Source organism: Amblyraja radiata, chromosome 32 (genome assembly GCF_010909765.2).
Source record: "Amblyraja radiata isolate CabotCenter1 chromosome 32, sAmbRad1.1.pri, whole genome shotgun sequence".
Lineage (NCBI taxonomy): Eukaryota > Metazoa > Chordata > Chondrichthyes > Rajiformes > Rajidae > Amblyraja > Amblyraja radiata.
The window spans coordinates 28,301,632-28,319,589 of record NC_045987.1 but is presented as its reverse complement, the minus strand read 5'-3'; the positions used below and the strand labels follow the sequence as shown (position 1 = coordinate 28,319,589).

The 17,958-nt window shown below is 44.7% G+C and overlaps 1 protein-coding gene across 1 annotated transcript in view; it reads left to right on the top strand.

The window, feature by feature from the left end:
- Positions 1-441: 441 nt before the first annotated feature.
- The window catches only part of stom (stomatin), a 44,661-nt gene continuing 27,144 nt past the window's right edge, over positions 442-17,958 (top strand). The window contains exons 1-3 of the mRNA XM_033049038.1: positions 442-639; positions 12,059-12,162; positions 14,883-14,955. Of these exons, the coding sequence (XP_032904929.1) occupies positions 489-639; positions 12,059-12,162; positions 14,883-14,955 (328 nt within the window). The 5' untranslated portion in view covers positions 442-488. The remainder of the gene's footprint in view (positions 640-12,058; positions 12,163-14,882; positions 14,956-17,958) is intronic.

Genomic DNA, 17,958 nt, shown 5'->3' with positions numbered 1-17,958 from the left:
ATCAGTTATACAACTCGACCTACATGTTGACCAGGCAAGAAATGCCTAGCAACAACCAGACACACCATCTATGTTCAGCCAGAGACAAGCACACCAACAATAATCTGCAGACAAACAGACACTAAGCTGTGCAGAAAACAATTAGCTCACCAGCACAGACAGATAAGGCACACATGCATACCCACACTCAGAAGATAGATGCTCTAGCCCCATGTATAGATAACCACACCAGACAGAAAGCCAAACACCGTTCCAATCACACGCAGAGAGGTATGCGCCCGTGCATGCATACGCAGAGGTCATCTCCCATGCAATGCACGCATAGGCAGGCACCCGTGCATGCGTTTGCTCTGAGACGCAGTGGGGCGGGGTCCCGGGGTGAGTGACGGCGGGCTGGGGGGGTTGCGGGGCCGTTGGGCAGAGGGGGGTGGGTCTGTGGGCGGGGTCCCGGGGTGAGTGACGGGTCCGCCGGCGCGGGCGCGGGCTGCATGGTGGAGGAGCAGCGCGACTGGGGGAGAGCGCCCGAGGTCTTCACCGTGAACAGAGTCAGCCCCGAACATCAGCAGCAGCAGCAGCAGCGCAGCGACATGGAGGCCGACCCCGTCGATCAACTCAAAGTGCGGCGCACCGACGATAAAGGTAGAGAGGAGGGAGGGGGAGAGGGGGAGAGAGACGGGGGGGGGGGGGGGAGAGACGGGGGGGGGGGGAGAAAGGCGGCGGTGGCCGCCTGAGGGAGGGGGGGGGGAGAGGCCCGGCTCCCCCGCTCTCCCACCCGCAGCCTAATGCTCAAGGGCGGCCACAGGGTTCACCACCGATCGGTTGGAACTGTCGACGACGGCGCTGGCAGTGGCTGCGCTCCCCCTCATCCTCGATCAACCCTTCCCCTCATTCCCTAGTCCCCTGCCCTTCCTCCCCTCCCCACCCCCAACACCCTGCTCCCCCCCCCCCCCCCCCCCCCCCCCCCCCATGTAGGATAGCATGTCTCATCAACTGTTATGTAATTCTGGAAACAGAAGTCCTAACAGTAACTTGAGCAATATTGGGTTATTTGCTGTGTGAGAATGTATTCTGTTAGAATTTTTTTCCAACTGGAGCAAATCTGGGGGGGGGGGGGGGGGGGGGGGTTGAAAGTAGTGCTAGTAAGACAGTAGTTGGAAATGATGCAGGTTACTGAGGGAAATAATTGAACATACTATCGATCATTCGTGTTTCTTTTATTGGGCACTTATTCTCAATAAATCCCAAAGTATAAATGCTAATGATTAATTCAGCTGTGTTTGTTATTTCTTGCAAATGTCCTTTCTGGTTAAGATAGAACCCATTAGGTTTTAATTTATTTGTTCATGGAATGTCACATTCCAATTTGCCAGTGATCTAACAAGGTAGTGAAAGATCAGTTGCATAGGTGCATTTGGAGTCACATCAGCCTGACAGTACGATGTCAGACTTCCTCCCCTGAAGGCAATTGGTTAAGTGGATGGGTTTTTCCACCACTATAATATTTTGTTTGAGATTCCAGATCATATGTAATGACCTGTGTTTAAATTCCCCAGCTGTCACAGTGGATTTCAAACTTGTGTCCTGTTTATGGTCCCGATCCTTAGCTTCTGGTGCAGTAATTTGATCACAATGCTACAGTAATAGGTTCAGATGAATGGGAGAAATGAGTTCAGTGGCACGTTTCAAAGGGGAATCGTACAAATGCTTCACTAACAAAACAATTGCACGAATGCAGACAAACTGCCATCTTTCTTGAAGAAGGATCTTGAACCAAAATGTCACCTATTACTTTTCTCCAGAGATGTTGCCCGACCTGCTGAGTTACTCCAGCATTTTGTGTCTATCTTCCTTCTTGAAGAAGTCAGAGCAGACTTCATGGGCTGAGGGCACTCCTGTGGTGTTTTATTGCTCCTTGCTTCATTATGATAGCAGTCTTGTGCAGGGTGTTGGGATGTTTAGGTTTGTTAAACATGAAATGTAAATGGAGATTATTGATCATTTTTTCCCCTAGCATAACCAACCTACATGAGCTGTTGACGATGAGTATTCTGGCTGTAGGTCTTCTTTCAGTGGCTGTTTTTTTTCGGGAATGTGTTTTAAGATCATGAAGCCGTATTCTCAAAGTTTCAGTAGCAGCGTTTAAATATCTGTATCAGCTGGAGTAACTCCGCTGATCAAGCAGCATCTCTGGAGAAAAGGAATAGGTGATGTTTCGGTTCAAGATCCTTCAGACAGAGTTAGGGGAGGGGGAAATGAGAGATAAGAAAAGGTACATAGAACAAATGAATGAAATGTATGCAAAAGAACAAATTAAATCAATGTATCAGGTTAGTTCTCTGAAGTAAGCAGCAGCTTTGTATAGAGTGGCTCTTTGGTGAAGCTCCTCGCCCAACTTTGAAGGTCCTGAGTTTTGGTCCACTCTATGTTAGCATGGTCCATGCTATGTCTGAAACCTGCTTTTGACATTGCATTTAGTTGTGAGATTTCTCCCAATGGAATACCTTGTGACTGCGGGGGCACAGCACGCCATGTACACTTATGGCAATGTTCTCCAGCAGAGATAGACAATGGAGATTGGGATAGGCTGGAGGCGGTGGCAGTGGAGAGAGACTGATATCCCGGATGGAAGATTGATGGGAATATGTGAAAAGAGATTAGTGTAAACGAATGTTTGATGGTTGGCATGGATCCAGTGGGCTAAAGGCCTGTATGTGTACTGTAACAATCTGACTCTCAGCTTGTTGCTAGGCTTAATTACCCGTACTTAATTACCTTGGTACCCATGTTACAGAACTAATCTGACCTGTGATCCATTACTTGTTAATGCCTCCTCTCATTCACAACCACAAGTAATTGTCTGAGTGTTACACAGTTTAAAATGTTAAAAAAATCTATAATTGCATACTTGGGTGCAAAGATTTAGATCGTGTGAAACGTTTCTCTCTCTCTTCACCACAACATTACACCCACCATGTCTTACTGAATCCTCGTGACGGTGCTGCTAAATCCTCTAGCGCAGAGGGAGAAGAGGAGGGAAGAGACAGTAACCCTAAGATTTTTGCCTCCACCACAGTGAGGAGGTGCTTGGAGGATACACTGTGGTGGATGTTAATTTGTGTTTATTGTTGTTTTTTATTGTATGTATGACTGCAGGCATGAAATTTCGTTCAGACCGTAAGGTCTGAATGACAATAAAGGTATTCAATTCAATCAATTGAATAAAAACTTTAAAGAAGTAAAGATTATTTCTTCACTCTTTTGTGCATTTACAAAAGTTGCTAATTTTCTGAAGCCGTTGACTGGTTTGGTAATCAGCTACCATCTGTTAAACCAATCTGGATATGTCCTTAATAAAGTCCTGTGTATTTGAAACTAATTGAAACCTGGTCACTTGAAATGCTGGGAGCCTCAAAATAGTCTGGCCTGCTGCTGCATTTCAACGGCCTCCTCTTAGTTTGGTTTAGTTTTGAGATACATCGCGGAAACAGGCCTTTCGGCCCACCGTGTCCGCGCTGACCAGCGATCCCTGCAAACTAAAACGACCCTACACACACTTCGGGCAATTAACAATTGTACCAAGCCAATTAATCTACAAGCCTGTACTACTTTGGAGTGTGGGAGAAAACTGAAGCTCCCAGACACGCAGGTCACGGAGAGAACATACGAACTCTGTACAGCGGTAGCTAGGATTGAACACGGGCCACTGGCGCCGTAAGGAAGCAAAACTACCACTGCGCCACTCTGCTGCCCAATACAAGCAGAAATAAAGCACCCATTTAGAAGAGGTGATTCACTGTTGCCTTATCAATACTCCCTCCTATGATTTCCAGGCACATTGTTATTGTTTTGTGTCAACTGTCAATGTATAATTCAATGTGTTTTCTTTTTAAAAATGCATTAGTGGAGATTAGGCTAGATTGGACAAATGTGAATGATGTCTTTGCATGATAATGGCTCTTAGATTCACTTATGAGAATGGGGTTCCAAAGGTGGGGACTGTTAGATAGTAATAAAGCATTCGATTAAAACTTTTTTACCTGTGCAGTGGTTAAAGAGTGCAACTAGTTACTGCAAGGAATAATTGTGTAGGCACCCATCTTATATGGAAGCCAGGTAGTCGACGGGAAAGTGGGCAGATTATTCAGATGTGTTTCAGGATTGGATGCACTCTGGACTGTGAGAGCGTCAGAGGAGATGGGCCAGGTACATGTTCCTTGACTGCCACTTCTATGCTGCAAAGCTTGAATTGTTTAAACATCATTCATCAGAGAGTATGCTCAAAAGGCTAGCCTTTTTGGAAGACGAGAATACAAGATTGTGTTGCAGCTATACAAAGCCCTTTAGACCACACCTTGGAGATCACTGTTTCTTCTCTCACCGCAGGTGAGGTCCCAGAGGACTGGAGAGTGGCCAATGTTGTTCCCTTGTTTAAGAAGGGAAATGGAGAGAATACAGGGAACTATAGGCTGGTGAGCCTCACATCAGTGGTAGGGGAACTATTGGAGAGAATTCTTTGAGATTGGATTTACCCCCATTTGGAATAGAATGGGCTAATTGGGGACAGTCAGCACAGCTTTGTATGTGGCAAGTCGTGTCTTACTAAAGGGCCTGTCCCATGAGCATGAAACCTGCATGCGGCAAGCGCGACCAAACCGGAAGCGGGGGCCGCGCAGAGGTTGAGTGATCCCCGTACAGGGCCGGTCCCACCAGCATGCACCTGCATGTGGCGAGCGCGACCAAACCGGAAGCGGGGGCCGCGCGGAGGTCAAGTGAGTGACGTGAAGTCCGCGTGACGTACGCAGTCGAGACTCTGCACACACCCGTTGAGGCAGTGCGTACGGCTTCGAGGCAGCTGCGGGCCGGCAGGCCGTTGCCACATGGAATTTTTGAACACGGTCAGTTTTTCGGTGCCCCGCGCGATGTCGGGACCAGCTCCGCACAACTCCATACGGCTCCGACGATCAAAGTGGGACTGGCCCCGCGAGGCCGTACGGCTCAAGCGACCATGTTAGGTCGCGCTTGCCGCATGGAGTCGCATGCTCGTGGGACAGGCCCTTATCTTGATAGTATTTTTGAGGAGGTGATGAAGGAGATTGATGAAAGTAGGGTGATGGATGTTGCCTACATGAATTTTAGTAAGGCTTTTGATAAAGTCCCTGATGGCAGACTGATCCACGAGATTAAGATCCACGGAATTCACAATGACTTATTCGTATGGATTCAGAACTGGCTTATTCATAGAAGACAGAGGGTTTTGGTGGAAGGAAGATATTCTGGTAGGAGATCTGTGACCAGTGGAGTTCTGCAGGGATCTGTGCTGGGACCTCTGCTGTTTATGATATACAAATGACTTTTTCGTAAATGTAGATAGGTTGGTGAGTAAGTTTGCTGATGACATCAAAATTTGATTAGTTGCAGACAGTGATTAAGTCTGTCAGAAGATACAGCGATATATAAGATCAGTTGCAGAAATGGCAGATTAAGTTTAATCCAAGAAAGTATGAGGTGTTGCACTTTGGGAGGTTGAATGCAAGGAGAGAGTATACAGTTAGTAGCAAGACCCTGAACAGCGTTGATGTGCAGAGGGATCTTGGATTCCAAGTTTATAACCCAGTGAAGGTGGCAGCACAAGTAGACATGTGGTATGTTTGCCTTCATTGTTAGGGGCATCGAGTATAAGAGGCAGGATGTCATGTTGCAGCCACATAGGACTTTGGTTAAACGGCATTTGGAGTATTGCGTACATTTCTGGTTGTCCCATTACAGGAAGGATGTGGAGAGAGTGCAGAGGAGGTTTACCAGAATACTGCCTGGATTAGGGGATTTCAACTTCAAGGAGAGGTTGGATAAATGTGGAATGATTTTTTTGGAACGTCAAAGGAGGTGGGGGGGTTGATAGAAGTGCAAGGAATATGGCCCAAACAATGTGGGCTGAAGGGCCTGTTCCTGAGCTGTACTTGGTTTAGTATTAGTTTAGAGACACAGCGAGAAAACAGGCCCTTTGGCCCACTGGGTCCACACTTACCAGCGATCCCCACACATCAGCACTATCTTACTACACACACTAGGGACAATTTATACTTATACAAAGCCAATTAACCTACAAACCTGTATGTCTTTGGAGTGTGGTAGGAAACCGAAGATCTCGGAGAAAACCAACGCCGTCACGGGGAGAATGTACAAACTCCGTGCAGACTGCACCCGTGGTCGGGATCGAACCCGAGACTACTACTGCAAACGCTGTATAGCAGAAACTCTATTGCTGTGCCACCATGCTGCCCTGTTCGCTGGTGATGCTGTTCTCTGTTCTATACACTGCACCACACTATAGAAAGGATCTTGGAGAAATGCAATATCAGAGTGTACCTGGATAGTTAAGTTACTGCAAGAGAGATTGCAAAAATGTTGGTTTAGAACATAGAATAGTACAGCACAAACAGTGCTTTTCAGTCCACAATATCGGTGCCAAAGCTAAATCCTCAACCTTCTATCAGGTCTCCCCTCAATCCCTGACGCTTCAGAAAAAGCAATCCAATTATGGCCAAACTCTTCTTATCGCTCCTTTGTGAGCTGATACCCTCTAATTCAGGCATTGTTCTGGTAAACCTGTACCCTTTCCAGAGCCTCCGTCTTTATTGTAATGGGATGACCAGGACTGAACAAAATACCCCAAATGTGGCAAAAGCAAAGATTTATAAAGTTGCGACATGACTTCCTGACTGTTACAATCGCATATTTTCTCCCTAAATCCTAAGATGGCAAACTGAGGAAGACACCAGGTCATTTCTAAAACTAGGATCATGGCATATCTGTGACACAATTCCATAACCTTGCTCTCCTGATTTTTCTCAGAGTCTTTGGTTACAAATAATCCAACAATCTTATATTGAATGAGAAAAAGGGAAGAGTTCAAACATCCACAACTCGTTGTCATTCCCGGAAGCCCCTGCTCCAATTTTTACCCTGGCCCTCTGCCAGACCCCCTAAACAGTTGAAATTGGAGAGTATCCTGTTTCCTCCAATATCTTGACATTTTTATTTTAAATCGCCCCAGGATTTTACATTTCCTGGGTTTAAGCGAAAAAATGCGATTGTAACAGTCAGGAAGTCATGTCGCAACTTTATAAAACTTTCCTCCTCTATGCAAATCCCAGGGTGCTATTTTGAAGAGCAGGGGAATTATCTTGCCTTGTCATATTTGACTTCAATGAACTTCTCTTATGATCACGTATGAATGTGAATTTTCTGCATTCAAACAATGACCAGACTTCAAAAACACTGCTTTTGGCACATCCCAACACTGTGTAAGGCGCTGTAGAAATACGAGATTTTGTATTGATATGTGGGACTCTGAAAGCTAAGACGGAAGTTAAGAGAGTTGGGTCTCTTAAGTGCAGACACGGGCAAAGGGTTTTTTTGATAGGCAGATGATTAAAACTGGAGATGTGAGACAAAAGAATAGAAGGGTTGGTAATTGTGAAACATAGAAAACAGGTGCAGGAGGAGGCCATTCGGCCCTTTGAGCCAGCACCGCCATTCATTGTGATCATGGCTGATCGTCCCCAATCAATAACCCGTGCCTGCCTTCTCCCCATATCCCTTGATTCCACCAGCCCCTGGAGCTCTATTTAACTCTCTCTTAAATCCATCCAGTGATTTGGCCTCCACTGCCCTCTGGCAAGGAATTCCACAAAAAAGCAGAGGAAGGAATGTGTAGAGTGGGAGGGACAAAGTAGTCCAGGTGGGTACTGGACCTGAGAGGGAGGAAGGAAGGGGGGGGGGGGAATTGGGGGAGAAAGGGCAGGGTGAAGGGGGGTGGTTAGAGGTTACCTAAAATTTGATAATTCAATGTTCATGCCATTGTTGTGAGCTACCCAACTGGAATGTGACATGCTGTTCCTCCAGTTTGTATGTGGCTTCACTCTGGCAATCGAGGAGGCCCAGAACTGAAAAGTCAGTATGGGAATGGGAAGGGGAGTTAAAATGGTTAGAAATTGGGAGATCCATTAAGTAGCAATGTTACAAAATTTTGAGATTTTAAAAATCAAGTCTGTAATTTATCCCATCAGATAAAGCATAAAAATAAGTTTAATTTGACACCTAATTCACTTTCATATCTCAAGTATTTAAAAAGTTATGGCCATTTTCATACTGGGAAATGAGCATCTTGTTCCCTATTGATTTTCTATGGACATAACAAAAAAGCTGTGATCGTGAACAGTCAAAAGCCCATAACTTTCTTAAAAATTAAGAGAACTGAATGAAATTTTCAGTTATCATAGATTGAAGCATTCTGAAACAAATATAAAATAATCTTACTTGGATGACCTGAAATTAAAGCATATAATTAGTTAGTTACCTAATTGTAGCTAATTTCAGACTTCAATTACTAGATCTAAACATCTATCCATTTCTTAATAAATGATTAACATTTTTAAATAGCCTAAATGTCCAAATAATATTCACAAATAATTCACAATAAAACATGATTTTTAAATCTCATTTACATTAATTTATAGGCCAAATGGAAGGAATTTAGTGTTTAATTGCTGTAAATAAATGCCCATTTAAATCAGCTTTCCAGTGGGTCCCTGTGGAACGCGCTGGTTTAGAACGTTCACATTGCGGTAGATTTGTGCCTCAAATGCCGAGAAAAATACTGCGCGATATAATGGGCCCAAATTGAGCTACTCGCAATAGTAAACTTTGTATAACGGGATCTTTAGAAGCCCTTTTTAATGTAAAAATATACAACCTAACTTCTGCTATTTGCTTTATGAGACCCAGCGGTTGGTGACGGTCGCGGGTTTAAAGATTGATTTTTAAACTACTATAACTATTATTCAAGGCCTTTAAACCTAATAATAGCTTTTGCGACGGGGTCTTCCAGCGATTTTTCGTTAATAATTAACTAGGCTGAACATTTTCGATTGGAACAGCTTAGAGAAAATCGCGTTTTAAACCCGCCCCCTCTAAACGGCGCCAAAATCGCGCACACCCGCAGCGGAAGATTTTCAAGGACGCTTCAGGTAGGCTTTGCAACATACCTACATTAAGTGTTCAGCGAAACGTTCCCCGAGTCAACGATTGGTCTCACCAAGGTGGTCACATAAGGAACACCGGATACAATAGATGAGATTAGAGGAGGTGCAACTCTGTCTCACCTGGAAGGACAGCTGGGGTTGCTGGATGGAGGCGAGGGAGCAGGAATAAGGACAACCTCTCTTGTGGTTGCAGGGGAAAGTACATGGGTAGGGGGTGGTTTGGGTGGGAGGGGGTGAGTGATCCAAGGAGTTCTGCAGTCCCTGCAGAAGGAGGTAGAGATGTGAAGATGTGACTGGTGGTGGGGTCACGGTGGAGGTGATGGAAATGTTGGGGGATGATGTGTTGGATATGGAGCTGGTAGGGTGAAAGGTGAGGACCAGGGATACTCTAATCATGTTCTGTCTGTGGGGGGAGGGGGAGTGAGAGAGGAACTATGGGACACAGAGGTGGCATGGGTGGGTGGGGGGGGGGGGGGGGGGGGGGGGGGAGAAGAGGGAAGAAAGAACCACATTTACTAAAGAAAGAGGACATCTCAGATGCCCTAGAATTGAAAACCTCACCTTGGGAGCAGATGCGGTGGAGTCAGAGGAATTGAGAGGGAGGGTGGGTGGAAGATAACCAGGTAACATTGGGAGTTGTTTACTGGATAATTTTGGTTGTAATTGTCTCATTGTCAATGCTGCCATTTGTTGCCAAGAAGCTGAGTGCTGGAATTCCCACACCCCCCAGTAAAGCTATCTGTCTTTCTAACACTTTGTTCCTCCTTAATAAGTGGCTAAGTTTGGTGTCAAATTTTGTGCAGAGCATTCATTACATTGAAGGCTCTATATAGGTTCATGTTGGAGCAAGTTTCTGTCGCCTTCTAAGTGTGTGGAATGTACATTGGAGGCTGGGAAATCTTTATTTCCAAAACTTTGCCAGTATTCAACACTTAAATGTGACACAAGAAAGCCACTGGCTGGGGAAATGGGTGTAAGTCGTGAAGGCTGCTTTTGTGCACAGATAAACTGGAACCAGGGGCATGGGGCCAGATGCTCAATGGGAGGGAACATTTTGCATGTTACACTTGTGCAATCCATCAGGAAACAAATAGACCAGCTGTGTGTGGTGGGGGAAGAAGGAAGGAAGGGAAATTGTACCCATACTGCTGGGCACAGACTATAATATTGGTTCAGTTTCCAGATCCCCACACACTGGCACTATCCTACACACATTGGGAACAACATACTATTTTATAAAGCCAACTAATTAATCTACAAACCTGTACATCTTAGGAGTGTGGGAGGAAACCAGATCACCCGTGGAAAACCCACACAGGTTACGGGGAGAACGTACAAACTCCCTACAGACAGCACCCATAGTCAGGATCGATCCCAGATCTCTGGCGCCATGAGGCTGCAATCTACTGCTGCACCACGTGGCAAGTATAGCACTGAGAAAATCTAGTTTGCAAGACACAAGATCGTTCTTTCCCACTCAGTGTTACTTATGTCACACAGACTAAAGAATGCAAGTGGCAGCATTTTAAATTTGAAGTTTTTAATCCATATACGTGTAGTTTGTGCTTAAAATAGTGCACCACACAGTTTTTAGTTGTAAGTTCTTGTGTGAAACAAAAGTGAATAATTTATGATGTACTGAACAGATGTCTGGATAATAATAGTGTCAACTGCTCTACATCGGTGAGACCAAGCGCAGGCTTGGCGATCACTTCGCCCAAAACCTCCGCACAATTCGCATTAACCAACCTGATCTCCCGGTGGGTCAGCACTTCAATTCCCCCTTCCATCCCGAATCCGACCTTTCAGTCCTGGGCCTCCTCCATGGCCAGAGTGAGTCCCACCGCAAATTGGAGGAGCAGCACCTCATATTTTGCTTGGGTAGTTTACACCGCAGCGGTATGAACATTGACTTCTCAATTTCAGGTAGTGCTTGCTTTCTCCCTCCTTCCCTTCCTCTTCCCAGCTCTCCCACAACCTACTGTCTCCACCTCTTCCTTTCTTCTTCCCGTCCCCCACCCCCACATCAGTCTGAAGAAGGGTCTCGACCCAAAACGTCACCTATTCATTCGCTCCATAGATGATGCCTCACCCGCTGAGTTTCTCCAGCATTTCTACTCTGGATTTTAAAAAATGCAAGTCATCGTGATAGTTCCATTGTTGGGCAAGAGTGCATATTGGTTGAATGGCGTTGCATGTTTTGCTCTGTGACGAGCTGCCATTGTTGGGACACCTATTGCTGTGGAAACCACCATGCTTTCATCAAGTTAAATACATGTAAACTGGTCATTTATTCTGTCAACAAAAGCATAACTTAAATATTGGTCTTGCCACTATTATTGGTTTGTATTGAACTTCAACTCCATGGGTGCTGTGTCCATATTATCATTGGATATGTTTTAAATTAAGCTTTCATGGCTGTGATTATAGACATGCCCAGGACAGGGAGGGGAGGGGAGGGAAGACCGAAGCAAAATCGTCACAACTCAAAAGAATGACAACTTGGCTAGTGGCCCTTTAACACATACCACATGCCATCACGACTGACTGACAGAAAAACAAGAGACTGCAATAGTAATTTGTAGGAAGGAACTGCAGATGCTGGTTTAAACCGAAGATAGACACAAAATGCTGGAGTAACTCAGCGGGACAGGCAGTGAGTTTAAGTTGTCCAGTGGTGAGGTGAAGCGGTTTGATAACCTCCAATCTCCAAGGAAAATTGCTCAAGGATTGCCTTTGTGGGTTTCCCCGTGTGGTTTAGCATGCGCCTCTTTTAGTCAAATTATGTACTGCACAATGGGAATATTTATATCCATCTCAGCCACTGGGAATTTGCTGCTTCTAGCCTAACTTCCCTCAAAGTAATCCCCAACCCAGCAATCAGTTCATGTGTTCTACTTGACTTGCCCATATGTTGATTGTACCTCAGTTGTCTTAATTGCTTATTGTGTAATCTTAAATAATGCCTTTGTACAGTGTGGCATCAAAATCTGTTTACCATCTTTGTTTTACAGGAAAGTCCAAAAACACTCTTGGATGTTGCGGATTGATCTTGGTTGTCATTTCTTTCTTCTTAATGCTCATCACGTTCCCCTTTTCCATTTGGTTATGCATTAAGGTAAGGCAACCAAAATATAGAGGAATCAAACTGCTTTCAAAGTACTTAATGGCAGCTCTGCACGATACATCACGGGTAACTTCTGTTTAAGGCCATCTGTCAGAAACTAACTAGAATCATAGAATTATTCCAGAACGTGGAAGCCATTTTACCTAGTTTTACCAGCTACAGGTTGAGCAGTGATATCAGCTGCGTATCCCTTTTTTTCTCTCCCATTTCCTTGCAAACTATACTCCCTTGTACCTGAGTAGGAAAGAACTGCAGATGCTGGTTTAAATCGAAGGTAGACACAAAATGCAGGCATCATCTCTGGAGAGAAGGAATGGATGACATTTCTTCGGTCTGAAGAAGGGTCTCGAACTGAAACGTCACCCATTCCTTCTCTCCAGAGATGCTGCCTGCCCCGCTGAGTTACTCCAGCATTTTGTGTCTACCTCCCTTGTACCTATCCACCTTACTTTTGAAAGCTTTAATTATTTCCTTTTCCACTGTGTTTACAGACAGCAAGCTCCCAATCTTACCTACTTGGTATTTCTTTTATTTCTTGGTTGACTTTTGTGCTTCTGTTGAATATCTTCCCCGTCACCCCTCTCTCCACCACAATCAGCCTGAAGAACGGTCCAACCCGAAATGTCACCTATCCACGTTCTTCAGGAATGCTGCCTGACCCGCTAATTTACTCTCGCACTTTGTGTCTTTTTTTATAAACCGGCATCTGCAGTTCCTTGTTTCTAAACTTATACCTGATGTGTGAACTATTTGCTAATGGGAGCACAGTGCCGCAGCTCTCAGCCTGAAGAAGGGTCTTGACCCGAAACGTCACCTATTCTTTCCTTCCAGCAATGCTGCCTGTCCCGCTGAGTTACTCCAGCATTTTGTGTCTATGTTCCCGGCAGTAGAATCAAACCCAGGTTTGATACTGACTATGTCGGTACAGAGTTTGTACGTTCTCCCCATGACAACATGTGCTTTCACCGCTCCGGTTTCCTCCCACACTCCAAAGGCGTACAAATTTGTAGGTTAATTGGCTTTGGTAAAGATTGTAAATTATCCCTAGTTTGTAGGATAGTGTGAGTGTAGAGGAATCACTGGCCGGCGCAGACTCGGTGCGCTGAAGGGACTGTTTCTCCACTGTATCTCTTCAACTAATTTAAAAAGGGGTAGGCTCATGTTTACTGTTTATTGACAACCTGGGTTCTGTAAAAGGAACCTCGACAATTAAAAGGAACAAAAGAAAGTGGAGCCTTGTGTCTTTAGCTGTCTCTTGTTCCAGTCCTTAGGGCTTTCAAATTAATCAAGTTCCAATTATGATATTCAGTTGTTACTTATAAACTATAAACGGCACTATGACCATCCTGAATTGGGCCTGGAGGAAAATGTAATGCTTGTGTCAGCATTTTATAGTATGAAAGATTTATAGTATGAAAGTAGACACACATGGCTGCTGTAACTCTCCGGGAGAGGCGGCATTCCTGGGGATCATGGATAGGGGACGTTTCGGCTCGGGATCCCTGTTGGGATTGATTAATAAAGCAAGAATGCAGGCAGTCTCTGTTGGACAAACCAGACGGAGTCCCAAGCTTGTGCTTCTCTCAGACATGGCTTTGTTGTGTGGGGTGATAATAACTGAGAAAAATGGGGGGGGTGGGGGAAGTGTTTGAAAGCATTGCAGTGAAAAATAATCATTTTCCTTAAATCCAGTACTCGTGGAGTTAACTGCAATGAATCCTTGGCATCGCACACAATTGCATAGTTGATGTGCAACAGCCTTGATGTTGCTATGTGCGCTCTGCATTAAGTGAGGCTGCTTCAGAAAGTGCTTGTTCGGTCTAGTACTGGCCACACATTCTGTGTTCACCGTTGCTGCAAAATCAGACGTGCAGTTCTAAAGAGAATAAGATAGACACAAAATGCTGGAGTAACTCAGCAGGACAAGCAGCATCTCTGGAGAGAAGGAATGGGTGACGTTTCGGGTTGAGACCCTTCTTCAGACTCCATAAAGATAATAAGATCTTCCGCTGCTGTTTGCATTCACCTAATGTCGGCGAGCAGAGGCTTTTGATGTTTTCTCGCTCCCTGCACTTGATTTGGCACGCTCATGTACAAAGAAAAGCTCCCTCTGCTATGCTCCGGTGGTATGCTTAACCCCAACCTCAACATAGCAGCATTATATGAATTTTCCCAGCACTGAGCCTCTGAGATTCTTTGAGAAGTAGGTTCACGACTCATTGCAACACTGCAGAATGAGAAGTGGTCAAGCCAAATTGCACAGTGGTTTCAGATGTTACCAATGAACATTTACTTATTGCCGTACCAGACCATGGTAGTGGTGGGAGTTGCAGATTCAGTTATTTCTCACTTTTTTGTTGGTCTTCAATTCCTGTCAATGTGGGCTTTTATGTGGATCCTGAGAATAGGTATAGTAAACGGAAACAAAATGGAATATGTAAGAAGGAACTGCAGATGCTGGTTTACACCGAAGATAGACACAAAATGTTGGAGTAACTCATCGGGTCAGGCAGCATCTCTGGAGAAAAGGAATAGGCAAGGTTTCGGGTCAAGACCTTTCAGCAGACTTGGGAGGGGTGACGACCCAAAACGTCACCGATCCCATTCACTGGAGATACTGCCTGACCTGCTGAGTTACCCCAGGATTTTGTTCCTATAACAAAATGGAATATGCAGGCAACACTTTTTTCTTTTTTTTTCTCTCATCACAGATTGTCAAGGAGTATGAGCGAGCTATAATATTCAGGCTTGGTCGAATTGTAGCAGGAGGAGCTAAAGGGCCAGGTAAGTGCAAGAAAATAATTAGGTATTTATCTGTTACTCTCTGCCACAACATTAATTATTATTCTTTAAAAGCCAGAAGTTCACATATAATTCTTCTGATGTGTGTACTTTCTGTTCTCCTGAATTTTGATTATGCTTTAGTGTCAACGTTTAACTCTTGCACAAAAACCCAATTGGGAGCCACGGACATTTCAAGCATTAAACTGATGCTAGTCCCATACGTGTGAATGATCACTGCTAGTTGAGGACATGGATAGTTTGGGGGACAAGCTGTAGACTACTTGGTATTGCTCGGCATTTTGCTTGTGATCGTTACTCTGATCTTGTGCATGGCAAAGGATTGGAGATTCATTGATTTCATTGGTGCTACTAGGCCTGTGAATTAGGACACGAGGGCAAAGTAAAGTTGCTTGTCTGTTTCCTTGGTTTTAATGCTTTCAATTAAATCTTTTAACTCTTTTTATTTTTTTTACCTCAGAGTTAATAGTTTGTAGATGTCTCTGAATGCCAGAGATATTAAACAAACTTTTAACTCCAGGGATGCCTTTGACAGAAAGTAAAGCCTTACCTCTGCTTTCTTCTGTTGGAGGTGTTCGAGGGGCAAGGCCTCTGCATCACTACACCAGGATCAGGTGTGGAAAGGCAGTCAGATGAAGCAATCACATCCAGCCCAGGTGAATGAGGGAACCATGGGCAGAGGTTCCTTGCGATGCATCTATTCAACGTGAGCTGGCCAACTCTGTAAATAGTTGCATATAAATCAATAATACCAAACCGTGCCAGAGGGTAGTTCTATAAGGTGAATTCATGAAGTCTCTTCACGCATCCTATCTAGATATTTCCTTTTATAAATTGTATTTATTCACTGACCGTTCATAGTTTGCAATAAGAGATGGTTAATATATGTAAACAATATCTATAAAAGGCACCCATTCTTAAGATGCTTAAAGATACACAGAGGCATCCTTGCATCGTGCATGCTTTCTTAGGGCCTGTGCTCTGAAGATGGTCTGGCTGGACTACATAAAATTGCAATTGCAAATTGCCTCTCACCATCTTACTTTCGGTCTACATTCTATCTCTGTCCTGCCCACTCACCTGACATCAGTCTGAAGAAGGGTCGCGACCAGAAACGTCATCCATTCCTTCTCTCTAGAGATGCTGCCTGTCCCGCTGAGTTACTCCAGCATTTTGTGTCTACCTTCGATTTAAACCAGCATCTGCAGTTCTTTCCTACTCGTGTCTTGGCATCATGTTTGGCACAGATATTGAGGGACCAAAGTATTGTTCCTGTGTTGTGCTATGTTACAGTCAATAAAACCATAACATAAGATGAGCAATCTCATTCCTATTATGAAAACAATACATACGATTTACCTTCTCGTATGGAAAGGTGCTTGGTGTGGTGCACATGGTAGTCTGTTTCAATGCTTCCTACCCTGGCAGCTCAGCCCCAAATGGTTCCTTCTGTTGGTGGAGTAGCAGCTAAGCAGGGGCTGGTGTTGAGTGAGCTATACTCTGTCTCTGCTCTCATCTACACCACCCTGTAGACTTTACATACAGCATTGAAACGGGCCCTTCAGCCAAACGAGTCCACGCCGACCAGCGATAAGCAGCAATCGCACTATCCTACCCTAGGGACAAATTACAGAAGCCATTTAACACGTCTTTGGAGTGTGGGAGGAAACCGGAGCACCTGGAGAAAACACACGGTCACAGGGAGAACATACATACTCCACGCAGACAGCACCTGTACTAAGGATTGAACCCAGTAACTACCGCTGCGCCACTGTGCCGCCCAGTACCCCACCCTGTAGGTTAGGGATAGTTGTTATTTTCTTCCCCTAACTGTGTTAGAATGAAATTGAAAACAAAACATTGCATGTCAATACCTCAGTAATTTATGTGACAGTTTTGGTGGAATATTGGTTGCTCTGAATGAACTAAACTAAACTGCATATTGACAGTGCAGTTTTAAATCTTAACTAGACCAAGTGCAGATCTTAACTAGACCAAGTGCAGAACTAGACCATCTGTTCCTCCAACGCGCGTTTGCGGGGGGGTGGGGGAATCTTAATTGTTCCTGAAACTGCTGCCCCTCGTGCTATTGATGTCAGCGCTACTTCTTATAGTGGACCTTTCCTTCGTTTCCATTCCTTCATCTTTGGTTCTCATATGGGTAGAGATTTCAAGCAGGTAGACGTCGGATTTCAATGTACGAGAGAGGCATAATCTGCGGCGCATATCCCTGCTTTTGTCATCCTGTGTACTCCCAAGTGTGGCCAGCTACTCTATATTGCTTCAACTAAGTTTTATATTGTACATTCCCTACTGCCCCTTCTTAGATTCTTGTCCTGTGGTGGTTTCTGAAGTGAGATGAGGGGGATGTAATAACAAGATGTGTAGGAAAGAACTGCAGATGGTGGTTTAAACTAAAGATAGGCACAAAACGCTGGAGTAACTCAGCGGGACAGGCAGCATCTCTGGAGAGAAGGAATGGGTGACGTTTCGGGTCGAGACCCTTCTTCAGACCGCAGAAGTGTCTCGACCAAGAAAGGTCTCGACCCGAAACGTCACTCATTCCTTCTCTCCAGAGATGCTGCCTGTCCCGCTGAATTACTCTAGCATTTTGTGTCTATCTCTTGTAATAACAAGATATTTGGGGCACCTAAACTGGAAAGTGAAATGCACTTTATAATGCAAGATGACACTGAATGGTAAAAATATTTTCAACCCTGTGGTGAGTCAGCTGTGACTATCTTGACCAATGCTCAACCGCATCCTTCCAATGGCTGATGTGTGCTTGTATCAGCTGAGATTAGTGTGGGGAAATAGTACTTTCTTTTCTCAAGTAACTTGATATTTTAAATGCCCTTCAGTGGATGATAAAAGACCATTCAATTTAGGGTTAGAGTCACACAATGTGGAAATTGGCCCAGCTTGCCCACACCGGCCAACAATGTCCCAGCTACACTAGTCCCACTTGCCTGCGCTTGGTCCATA